Raw genomic sequence first — 13,040 nt, 5'->3', positions numbered from 1 at the left:
CTCTCTCTGCAACCTGGCTTTATAAAACTGTCCTGGTAAAACTGCCTCTGAATTCTACTAACTGACCTGCCATGAGCTCAACTCACCAACTCCACTGAACTGCCTGAACAGCACTGACTAGAACACAGTGATAGCAGCACACCTGTGTCTCCTGAGTGCTGGGATTAAAGGCATGAACTACCACACTTGGACCTAAGCTTTCACCTGAAACTTGATCTATACCAGGCTGGCCTTGAACTCAGAGACCTGCCTGCCTCTGTCTGCTGGCATTAAAGGTGTGTCTGTAGACCAGCCAGATCACATTGACCTAGAAGGTCTTTGGACGTGATGTCTTGCCAGAGCAGCCATGTTCTGAATTAAGATTCCTCAACATTCTTGTACCTGAAATACATTAACAGCTAATCAACAGTGATGCTGGCGACTCAGTGGGCAGATCAGAAGGACCTCTGGCTCAGAGATAAGTATTAGGTGTGTCCTCTGGGTCGCACTAAGCTTCACCACTCAGGCAGTGCTCAGGCCCCTCCACAGACACCGAAGTGGCAGCAAAGCCTTAGCTGAGGGAGGAGTTTGGTCAGTATCTTTGGAGCCCTCAAAATATTAAAGACTTGAGAAACTCAGCTGCTTTTGTGAAGAAATACTTGCAGGTTTCCTAGCCAAGGAGATCCCAGGAAGGGAGGTCCTGCCTCCAGAGCAAGGCGCTCAGAGTCCCCAGGGCATATAACAGGCCCTCTGGCAGTCACCAGCTAGGGTCCTGGTTGCCAGTCTTCTCTGAGGTAGGGAAGGTCCCCCCTTTGTGAGGACAGCGGACTATGCATTGCTAAGCAACGAGCCCTTCTGTCATCCTGCCCACATCCACCTAGCTGCACGGGGACAGCACTTACTCTTGGCATCTGTACCCAACCAGAGGCCATTCCTGTACATTAGGCTGGGTGTGGGGACGGATCTCACGAGTGACGCCAAGAGTCCAGCACCTTCTGGAGAGGGCACAGGCTAGTCAGTGAGTATGCACGGGCCTGCACAACACTGCAGGACAAAACAAAAAGACAAGGTGTGGTTTTCCTGTTTCGCATTTTGCACATGCTGGACGCCAGCGAGCACTGGCACTGCTCACAGTCTCTGAGGCCCCTAGGAAAACTGTCTGCAGTGCTGGAAACTGCTCTCGTGGATCTAGTAACAGGGTCCACTAGAAGGGCACCTCTGACTAACTACCAAATAGTGCCCCTCTCCGTCCCTGCATGGCTGAAGTCCATGGTGTTTGGTTACACGGATTTGCATTTGGGTTCGATTCTGGCCAGGTGGAGAGCCACACCTGGCACTGCTTGTCTCATAAGCAGAGAACATGCCAAGGAAATAAAAATGTAAGCAAAGAGCAGACTCCTAGTTCTGACTCGAGAGTTTGTTTTGGGGAGAAAGAAAGACTGAAAGCTGTTGCTGTTACGGATGTCTCTGACCTCTGGGTGTCTTGCCCCACCACGCCCCAATACATCCTGCTCCCATCTGCACAAGATTACACCAAAGTATGGGAAATAGGGGCCCTTCTCCTTTCTAAGCCTGGGGAACGTGTGGTCCAGGCTGAAGCAGGCCCAAAGAGCTCATAAAACCTGTAATTCTAACAACGATGGCTTCTATAGAACCAAGGGCTCATTACGTGGTGTGTGTGCTCTGATGACATCAGCGTGGATGAAGGCGAGGAATGAGCAGGCTTTGTGTATTTTATAACGTGCATCTGCCTGTCGGCAGCGCACTTGAGGGTCCCAGGGCCTTTACTTCATGCTGTTAAGTGGCGGTTGGTAGCTTCCTTGATGTGAGAGTTCTGACCTTCCCTGTTTCCCATGGCTGGCATTCCATGGTACCTGAACCCCAGGAACCTGAACCCCAGGAACCTGAACCCCAGGAATGCACCTGCATCACTGCTCCTGCAGGCAGTAACTAGTGACTGACCTCCTTGGTCCCTGAGATCTGGGCTGACGTCATCCCACCCTGAGGCCGGCCATTCCCAGTGAAACAATGTGGTGGCTCCTCATTCCTTCTCTTCCTGGGTCTTGTCTTGTTAGACCTGCTAACAGGCACCCCTAAGAGGAAGCTGCTAGAAATGTGAGTTGGGAGTCACAGTGCCCTGGGCAGAAGGCCATCTGTGCCTTTTGTGTTTACCGCTGGCAGTTTACCATGGTGACAGGAAAACCATATTTGGAGTTAGTGGGGTTCCCAACCAAGCTGAGAACTGTGACTCCAAGTGAGCTTTTTCTAAGTTTTGAAAGAATGTTGAACGGTGTCCCTGTGACTAACACCTGGCAGAAACACCTTAAGCGGGAAGGTTCACTGTGGCTCAGTGTGGGAGGGATTTCAGTCCACCATGTTGAGAAGGCATGGTGGTAGACAAGACACGGAGACAACGCAGGGGGCGTGGCTTTCGTGGCCACATGAAGTCTTCCAGACAGCACTCCATGCTGGGAGAGCTGTAGGGACTCTTCTGATTCAGGTGGGACAGTGTCTGTTCAGAGTAAAGCCATTGGCCTCGGGAGCTCTGCTAACTGATGCCCACCTGAGCTCAGGTGCAAGATGGGTACAGGGGAGACGGGGTGACTGGCATCTCATCTCTTTCCCCGAATGCATGGCGGGAACTGTTAACCACTCCTTGTTATCTCTGTAATGATCACAATGAGCAGGCCATAAGCTCACTATAGCATGTGGTTTTTAAATCTGTATAAGATGAACTCAATTTAGCCTCATATTTATATCAGTGCTGTGATATGAGATGAAGGCGCCAGAGCCTCTATAGGACTCTATAGGACTGCCTTGGCAGTCAAGTGCTCCAGGCTGCATGACTTTTAACGTATTTGTGCCTTTCCTTACAATTTTGTCTGGTTCTAACATCATCTTGCTAATTTCCCATCAGTATATCTTGTAGGTTATAGGCTAGAAGTCTAAATATACAACTACACATGTTATGCCCACACCCGCACCCTTATGCCCACACATGTACACCACCTCCCACGTGCTCTCTCATATCCCCCATGACCTCACATACACACATCACCCCCACACCCACAACCCCCCATACACACACAGCCCTCATTCCTACCCACCAATCCCCAAATCTCACCCCTCCACACATACACCTCACACCCATCCACTCATACACACCCACAGCCACCCATCCTCACACCCACATCCCTCCACATACTAACACATACACACACACAGAAACACCCACACAGACAGACACACCCACATATGCCCCCTCCCCCCAACACACACTTAATGACTGAAGCGTGAGGTGAAAGTCTGCAACATACTCTTTGTAAATGTTAGGGTCTGACAGCCCTTTATCTCGAAATGGAATTTTCATCAGAACTTTGGGTTTAAGGATTGGCTTTGGTGCCAGACTCCCCACTTCTGACCTGGGAAGGAGAGGTGCTGTGAGAACATGGAGAAACTGCAGCAGAAACGAGCAGTGGGAGAGAGTCACGTGGTGACTTGTGCGCGGGAAGTACTTACTCGTGGTTGATACGGGATAATGTGCAGAGGCTGGGGAGATGGCTCACAGGTGTGAGGACCAGAGTTCGGATCTCTGAGAGCCCATGTAAAAGCTGAGTAGATGTGGGAGTCCACCTGTAACTCCAACATGGGGGGAGGGCCAGAGAGACGCCAGAGCAAGCCGGCTCACCAGACTAGCTGAAACTAAGGTCTGGGCTCAGTGAAAGAGCCAGCCTCGGTACTGAAGGTGGAGAGCAATTGAGGAAGACAGAGCATCAACCACAGGACTCTGCACACATGCACATACATGCACACACACACATGCATACACATATGTATACATACATGTACACAGACATGCAAATGTGAGTATGCAAAAAGAAAAAAGAAACCTGTACAAAATGTAGTTCACAGAGGACTGTGATGTCCATGTTCCTCCCTCCCCATCCTCTGGCTTGCTGCATGACTGGCCTTGTGTGTGCAAGGCAGCCAGGTGGCTTTCTCTAAGCCTCTAGACCTGAAGAGGGCAGAGAGGGACTGTGAAAAGATACCCAGACAGCAGAGGGGTGCTGTGCAACCCTGTCCCAATCCTTCCAGCAGAGAAACCTTCCACTGGAGGGGGGCGGGGCTCAGCAGCACCAAGCCAGCAGCAGCTATAGGAGCCCCGCAGTGCTGCCTCTGTGGCCTCCAGTAGGACCCAGCAGACTGCCTAGCCTGTCTGACCTCTTCAGGTTGAGGGGACCTGGTACGGATAAGTGTGATCTCTTGGGCTGCAAGGGCTGAACCGGAACTTGTCCCACTGGGAATAAGTGAAATTAAAAGAGATTTTTCCCATGGTGGAGGGTGTGACATGTTCCCACACCATAAGAAATGGTGTGTCCCCAGGTTTCCCTGCACACTGCCAAGGGGTCTGTTGGGCAAGAATGGACTGCCTGTTTTGCCAGGCCCTGGCTCTGACTGATAAGACCAGTTTGAGACATTTGCAGCCATCAAAAACGGGTAAAGCCCTCTCTTGGCTTGGCTTCCTGGGAAGCCGATAAAAGTGAAAGTGAGTTCCCATTGTTAAGAGAATCCATACCCAGAGTAGGCGTTCTGATCAGGGACAGGTGCACATCTGCCTGTGGGCCTTTTTTCATCAGGTCCCATGATTCCTCTGAGCAAATAGACCCCTTCCTGAAAGGCCAGAGGCTCTCGTGCTCCTTGATTGAACCCCTGGTGCAGACAGTCCCAAGCACAACACAGCAGGGCCCACACTATGATCTATACCATAGTCTGTGCCGTGGCCCCACATCATGGCCCATGCTATGGCCCATGCCATACTTTACACCATGGGCTTTACAGCGCAGTGCACACAGCAGCCCACACCATCCGTGGCTCTCTCAATAGCTCCTGCAAGTACATAGGCAAGCACGTGGGGCTGCCCACTCACCTGTGAGCAGCTGAAAGCCCTGCTTTTCTGGAAGGGGGGAGCATGAGTTTGTCGACTTGCACAGCCCGGAAAGGCAGTCTGCCACAACTTCACTGCAGCACTGGATGCTTCTGAGCCAAGCCTGGGGCTTGCCCTGTCCGAGGAAGCACTCTAGCCCTGAGCTACATCTTGGCCAAAGAAAAGTATTTTAAACTTAATGTGTCACAATGATCTGACTGTAACCCCCCTGTATATGCATACCACAATTTATAACACACACCGTACCGCACCATATACACACCACACACACACACCACACAAACACATACAGACACCATATACACACAACAGATACACACCACACACACACACCACACAAACACATACAGACACCATATCCACAGGACACCATATACACACAACACTCATAGAACTTGAAATGCTTGTTCATACCATTAAACTTAGCTTAAAAACACACTACAGACTGTGTGGGTTAGATGCTTTAAAAGCCACACCGGGGGTGGGGGTAGGGTGGGGAAGGGGCTGGAGAGATGGCTCAGAGGTTAAGAACACTGACTGCTCTTCTCTTTCAGAGGGGCCTACGTTCAATTCCCAGCAACCACATGGTGGCTCACAACCATGAGATCTGGTGCCCTCCTCTGGCCTGCAGGTGTACATGCAGGTGGAAACACAGTATGCTGTAATAAAAAACCAACAAGCCACACAGGGTTTTTCTTATTTTGTGCCCTGGCAAGGCCGTAGCACTACTGGAACACGTGTCCCTCTCTTGCTCTGTTTAGCCCGGTATCCCCAGTGTCATACAGCAGCAAGACGCGTGTGACAGCGCCCTCCCGTTTGTGCAGAGGTCTTTTGGGAGCTCTCAGGAATCACAGGACGTGGCTTCCGCCTTCTGTGTGCGCAGGTGAGTGGGTGTTGGCTCGTGTGCACGCAGGCTGTGCAGGTGTGCATGCCCTCACAGGTGGGTGGAGGCCAGGGGCTGACAGAGGGTGTCTTTTCCTACCACTCCCTACCTTGCTGTTTGACACAGAGTCTCACACAGACCTGGAACTAATGCAGTGGGCTAAGCTGAGGGGCCAGCTAGCTCTGATGTAGCCCTTGGCTTTTTGTGTGGGTGCCAGGGACCCAGACTCAGGCCCTTGAGCTTCTGGGACAGGCACTTAGTGACTGCACCATCCCTCTAAACTCTCAACCTTTTTTAAAAAATGTGTTTAAGTTCACTTATCTGTAAAAAATTTAATACTTGGGTTTTTTGTTTGTTTGTTTGTTTGTTTTTGTTTTCTGTCCTCTTTCCACCACCAACAGTGCTGATCACAGGGGCAGGACTTCAATAAAAGCTCTGCAGAGTTCGAGTAGCATGACTGCAAACATTTTTACCCTGTCCATAAAGGGGCATAATATAAAGGTAAGTAGACCAATGGCAGGCCTAGGAGGAGGTGGGGTTTGTCTGCGGAGGTGGTGGGACGCGGGAGCCCAGGGGGAGGGGTGGAGGAGGAGCCCAGGGGGAGGGGTGGAGGAGGAGCCCAAGGGGAGGGGTGGAAGGAACCACGTCCTCTCTGATCTGTTGCTTGACCCTGTTGGGATGATCCGGATGATCCATGTTTAGAAAACAAAGCCTTTGAGGATGAAAGAGGAAGCCCCGGGGACCGCCTTGAAGCCGCTGGTGTTCCGGGTGGATGAGAGCACACCCCGGGTTGTACAGAGTGTCCTCCTTGAGCGTGGGTGGGACAAGTTTGACGAGCAGCGTCAGGATGTGGAGGACTGGAACCTCTACTGGAGGTCGTCCTCCTTCCGCATGGCGGAGCACGTCAATGTCAAGCCCTGGCAGAGGCTCAACCATCACCCAGGGACAACCACCCTCACCAGAAAGGACTGCCTGGCCAAGCACCTGGCGCACATGAGGAGGCTCTACGGCGAGGCCCTCTACGAGTTCACACCCCTGACGTTCATCATGCCCAACGACTACACCAAGTTTGTAGCCGAGTACTTCAAGGAGAAGCAGGTTCTGGGCACCAAGCCAAGCTACTGGATCTGCAAGCCGGCAGAGCTGTCTCGAGGGAGGGGGATAGTCATTTTCAGCGACATTCGAGATCTCATCTTCAAGGGCACGTCATACGTGGTGCAGAAATACATCTGCAACCCTTTCCTCGTGGGCAGGTACAAGTGTGACCTCCGCATCTATGTCTGCGTCACCGGCTTCAGGCCTTTGACCATTTACATGTACCAGGAAGGGTTAGTGCGGTTCGCCACCGAGAAGTTCGACCTCAGTAACTTGCAGGACTATTACGCCCACCTGACCAACAGCAGCATCAACAAGTCTGGGGTCTCATACCAGAAGATCAAGGAGGTGGTGGGCCAGGGCTGCAAGTGGACCCTCAGCAGGTTCTTCTCGTACCTTCGGAACTGGGATGTGGACGACCTGTTACTGAGGCAGAAGATCAACCGCATGGTGATCCTCACGGTCCTGGCTGTGGCTCCGTCAGTGCCCGTCGCCAGCAACTGCTTCGAACTTTTTGGATTTGACATCCTTATTGACGAGAACCTGAAGCCGTGGCTTCTAGAAGTCAACTACAGCCCTGCTTTGACCTTGGACTGTTCCACAGATGTCTCTGTGAAGAGGAACCTTGTCCATGACATTATTGAGCTGATTTACTTAAATGGCCTGAGGAGCGAGGAGGAAAAGTGCAGCGTGGCTTCTTTAGGGAGCGCCAAGGTCTCCCTGGGGGGCTGTCAGCGCGAGCTCCGCACAGCCCCTAACTCCCCTCCCTACATTTCTCTCATACACTCCCCTCCCTACATGTCTCTCATACAGTTTGCAAGCAGGAGAAGCAGTAAAAGCAGCCCAGCTGTCCAGAGAGCACACGTGCGTGTGTGGCCCAAGCACACACGGACCTCCAAGCTCAGAGAGATGATGAACAGGCAGGACTTGCTTCTGACGAGAGAGGCAGCCAAGAGCAAGCCGAAGCTCAAGGCTTGGCGGACGCCTCACAAGGTGTTAGCACAGTCAGAGCCCCACAAGACGAAGAGGCCTGGGCCCGCGGGCGTCCTCCCAGACGCGGGGCATGCACCAAATGACCACGCAGGCAATTTTGTTCTCATTTTTCCTTTCAATGAGGCTACTTTCGGGGCCTCCAGGAACGGATTAAATGTCAAAAGAATAATTCAAGAGCTCCAGAAATTAATGAATAAACAACTCTCAAGTGATAAAAGCTAAAATCGAGAAGTGAGGTGAATTTTTGAAAACTAAGGGTTTCTATACCCAGGCTTTCTACGGCTAGTGGAGGTGGTAGGCCAAGCCCCTAGCGTGTGCCTTTAGCGCACGGTCACAGTCCCGCCCCGTGTTAGCGTTCTCAGATGCTCAGAAGTATATCAGTGGCCACCTCTTAGTTCAGAGACAGGTTACTCACTGTTACAATTGAACCGCACTGGAACATAAGAAAACGTGAGAAATTTAAAAGGGCTTTCTTAGGTAAAGTACTACACAAATGTCAGGAACTTTCTTTTATTTTTAAACAGCCATTGTTGATCAAAATTATTTGGGGGGGGGGGGAGCTGGGAAGGTTGCTTAGTTGGCAGAGTGCCTCCTGTGACAGTGTGAGGACCCACACCAAATCCACAGCACTCGCAGGAAAAGCCAGGTGGGCAGTGGCGCGCACACACACATGTGGACACACACACACACCTACCCACCCTCATCACTCCTGTTGTCAGCATACAGTCATTTAGAGCATAGCAGATACAGAAAACCCAACTGTTTAGAGATCATGGGTCCTAAATCAGACCTGATGTAAGTAGCTACTCAAGAGGGACATCCGTCAGCCATATTGAAATGTGTTCCCTCTTGTCTGCACCCTGTCACTTACTTCCAACCCAGCACCTGAGGATGGAGCCTTTCACACTTAGGCAGGTAACAGTCCGGGTCCCAGCAGATGAAAAAGTTTCAGGTCCCAGAAGTCCTTAGGGCATCCTGAGAGTGAGGGCGGATAGCCATGGGGCCAAGTGCACAAGCCACGAGGAGGGAAGTTACTGCTCATCTCATCACTGTGACAGAATGCTGGGTAAATACAGCGTAGTGCAGGAAGGGTTTATTGGGGCTCCCACTCTGAGGGTACAGTCCACCGTGACAAGGCAGCAGGCCTCTGGCCACATTGCTCACAGTCAGAGAGCAGTGAGAGAAGGTGGCTGGCACTCCGCCATCTGGGAACCCAGGGCGTGGGGTGGGCCTTCCCACGTCAGCTAACCCAGCCTAGAAACTCACTCACGTGCACTCAGAGGTTTGTCACCTGGCTTCTGTGAGGCTGACATGATGTTAACCATCACGTGGAGGGGAGATCCCAGGGCTGAGCGGCAGTGGGGGTTATGGCTAATGGGGAGGAGGTGTTCCTTTCCGGGTAATGGACACTCCTGTGATAACCACGTGGCCACTGGTTGGCAGACCACTTCGTGGAGGCAGTGGGAGCAAGGGATCTCGGCTCTCGGCATCAGAATATTTCAGTCCGTGGCAGCAGGGAAGGCACTGCACTGACCGTAGGTGTGGAAGTGCGCACACAACCTGGGCTCCTCACACCACACTGCAGCAGGAAGTGGAGAGAGCACAGGACCGGAAGCAAGGCTGACGCTTCAAAGTCCTGCCTCTAGCAGTCTACCTTTACTGACCTAGCCCCACTCCTTAAGATTCTACAGCTGCCCATAAAGATAGAGTGTCCAGACAGGAACCCAGGGAGGGGAGCACTTCACACTCAATGTATGTATGTATGTATGTATGTATGTATGTACGTACATGGATGCATGCACGTATTTTTGTATGTGTGATGTATGTGTGTATATGTACATACATGGATCACACATGTATTTTGTATGTATGTATGTCACATGTATTTTGTATGTATGTATGTATGTATGTATAAAGGAAGCCCCAAAGACTTCAGGATCTATAAGGAATATAGTGCTATAAGGAAAATGCAGCGGAATCCTGCCTTTAGCAAAGCTGTCCTTCAGAATGTTAAGCCCCCTAAGATGTGGCATAGGAGATGGGGGAGGGAGGATGTGAGCTGAAATGAGGAGAGCATGGAATGCTAACATATGAAGGTAAACATATGCTCAAACTCAGAACGCACTAACACCAAAAAGCTGGCATGGCAACCACTCAGTTCTTTCTCATGAATTTAGGAGCAGGGGGATTAAAACAAAGCCATAAGTACCTCTTTTTGTTTTACACAGCTGGGAACCTTTTTACTATCTGTGACCTCATGTGGTGCTCTGCACTGAACCCACCCTGGGCTCCTTGACAGTCCCAGCTGGCTCAGGTTTCCGGGTTTGTACAAAGGTGGTGACAGTTAGTGGCGTGGTGGAGGGTGATGACAAGTAATGGAGCTACACTTGGGTTCAAGAGATACTGCTTGTAAGCCATGGCCGCATGGGCATCAGAAACAATCTCCTTTTCCTGGGCCCTGAATGGTGAGATCAAGGCTGAAAGAGTGGCAGCTCCGAGGCCTGAGGCTTCGGGCATTGTTTATAAGAGCTTGTTTGGGTCTGACAGGGTTGAGGACAAGGCAGCACCTTCTCTTTCCCAGGATTTCTCCAGCCTGCTGTCATGTGCTCTGTCCTCATCCTATCACGTGACTGATGGGGTAGAGGCAAGGTCCCAACCAGGTCACCGCACACATGTTAACACCCAGAGCCTCTGAGACAAGACGCCTTCCGACCTCTGGGCATGGCCAATGTGAACAGCTATGTCTCCTAGCTCCAGGCTCTCGGAATCTGAATCCAAGACCCTGACCCCAGGGGCCTAAGTACTGCTGCACCGTGGTGCTAAGCTGGTGTCCTGGATAGGTGTCAACTGGGTGCAAACTAGAGTTGTCTGAAAGGAAGGAACATCAATTGAGAAAACACCTCTGTAAGATCTGGCTGCAGGGAATTTTCTTTTTTGTTTTTGTTTTTCAAGACAGGGTTTCTCTGTGTAGCCTTGGCTGTCCTGGACTCACTTTGTAGACCAGGCCGGCCTCGAACTCACAGCGATCTGCCTGTCTCTGCCTCCTGAGTGCTGGGATTAAAGGTGTGCACCACCATGCCCGGCTGAGAATTTTCTTAATTAGTGATCAGTGTGAGGGGGCCCCAGCCTGTTGTGGGTGCTGCCATGCCTGGGCTGGTAGTCCTGAGTTCTTTAAGAAAGCAGGCTGAGCAAGCCATGTGGAGCAAGCCAGTAAGCAGTATCCCTCCATGGTCTCTGCATCAGCTCCTGCCTCCAGGTTCCTGCTGTTTGAGGTCCTGTCCTGCCTTCCTTTGCTGATGAACTGCAGTGTGAAAGTGAGAGCCAAATAAGCCCTTTCTTCCTCAAGTTGCTCTTTGGTCACGGTGTTTCGTTACAGCAACAGAAACCCTAACTGCGACAAAGTCAGTACCAGCGGAGTGGGGCACTGCTGTGACAGGCCTGACCATACTGCCTTTGGGAGGACTGTGGAAGGACTTTGGAGCTTTGGGCTAGAAAAGCCGTTGAGTGATGAGAGCTCAGTGCGCTGCTCTGTAGGAACTTCGGGAGCAGGAGTGTTGAGAGCAGTGCAGAGGGTGGAGGCCCGGCTTGTGGAGTTTCAGAGGGAAGTGGAAAGGCCCTACTGGGACCATTTGTTATTTTGAATAAAAGTTCTGTGGTTCTGGTTAGCTGGGGCCAAAGAATCAGCTGTGATTAACAAGAGATCAGAATTACAAAAGTGAAGCCGCTGCTTTGCCGCGATACTTGATGCTGGTCTGCTGGAGTGGAGAAATCAGCAGCGATTAAGAAGAGACCAGCACTATAGAGGTGAAATCTTCTGGCAAGTGTTTCCTGCCAGTCAGCACACAGAAGCTGTGCTCCGGAGGCTGCCGAGGTTGTACCTCACTCTGGCAGCTGAGCTTGCTAGTGTTGAGAGGCACCCAGGTGGAGCCGGTTTTGAAGGGGTCGGTGGAGAGCCTCCGAGGCAGGGCACCGTGAGAAGAACCTAGGAGAGGCTACCTGTGAAAGTGCTGCCCAGCTGTAGCAGAAGATGCCAGGGCCATTGGATGCCCGCCAAGAACAGCAGCGGCCCTGGAACGGAGGCAGCAGGAACCTCAAAACCAAGCTGTGTGTGCTGCAGAGGGCGCAGCCGGAAGTGCTGCAGAGGGCGGGGCCGGAAGTGCTGCAGAGGGCGGGGCCGGAAGTGCTGCAGAGGGCGGGGCTGGAAGTGAACCTAGCCCTTCGGACGAGCCAGAAGACCGTGAGTGGATCCCAGGCACTGGACCTTGAGTTATTTACACTTTGGGAGTTCGGTTTTGCTTTGTTCAGGTTGTGACTGTGCCCTGGTTCCTCCCTCTTGAAGTAAGAAAGCATTTAACTTATTTTTTGATTTTACAAGATCTCACAGTTGACTGAATTTTAAAAGAGATTTAAGGTTTTTAAAAGAGATTTCGTATTTTTTTTTAAAGAGATTGAATTTTAAAAGTGTTTGAATTTGGAACTTTAAAAATTTTTGTAAGGTGTTTTATATTGTGATGTTGATGTTAGTATGGGATCTTGCAGATGAACAAGAACCGAAAGGTTACGTTTGTGTGTCAACTTGACAAAGGGTCAGGGGGACGGCACAGAGGGAGGAGGTGAGCCACATAATCTGAAACTTCAGCGCAGGTGTCCTCTGCAGCCTGAACAATTCACTTTGCTTAGACTTGACCCAAGCTGGGTATGAAAGGTAGGGCAGGCCAGCCGGCTCACTGTGGGCACATTGAAGCTGCAGAGCTAGCTTTGTGACAGAGAGCGGAAGGTAGTCTGGACAGGGCTTTGGAAGTCATGCTTTTGTGAGCCCTGTTTCTAGCATCCCCTACCAATTTTCAAAAGAACACGAGGACGTCATCAGCTGCTGACTGTGAATCCCACAGTGAGACCCTCATGGAGCACCCACAGTTCACACGAGCCGTGGGGGGTGTAACAGCTCACTGTGAAGAGACAGACCCTCGCTGCAAAGACCCTGCCCAAGATATATAAGACTCTAGCGCACAGGACACTTAAGGAAACAAATGTCGTCCTATCTTTTACTCCGGTGCCTGGGCTAACAGTGGGAGTCGAGCACAGAACTGGAGGATGTTTTTCCTTCCTTGTAGACCCTCTGTCAACAAAGGAGGCAAGTGCACC

At 51.4% G+C, this 13,040-nt stretch overlaps 1 protein-coding gene across 1 annotated transcript; it reads left to right on the top strand.

Moving 5' to 3' along the window:
- Nucleotides 1-6,260: 6,260 nt before the first annotated feature.
- LOC127205176 (probable tubulin polyglutamylase TTLL2) lies at nt 6,261-8,117 on the top strand. The gene is made up of 2 exons (XM_051164359.1): nt 6,261-6,308; nt 6,510-8,117. The coding sequence occupies exons 1-2, from the start codon at nt 6,261-6,263 to the stop codon at nt 8,115-8,117; spliced, it is 1,656 nt and encodes a 551-aa protein (XP_051020316.1).
- Nucleotides 8,118-13,040: the final 4,923 nt, after the last annotated feature.

The sequence above is a fragment of the Acomys russatus genome, chromosome 21 (assembly GCF_903995435.1).
Source record: "Acomys russatus chromosome 21, mAcoRus1.1, whole genome shotgun sequence".
NCBI classification, from domain to species: Eukaryota; Metazoa; Chordata; class Mammalia; order Rodentia; family Muridae; genus Acomys; species Acomys russatus.
The sequence above is the reverse complement of the archived record's forward strand: the minus strand, read 5'-3'. Positions and strand labels throughout refer to the sequence as shown.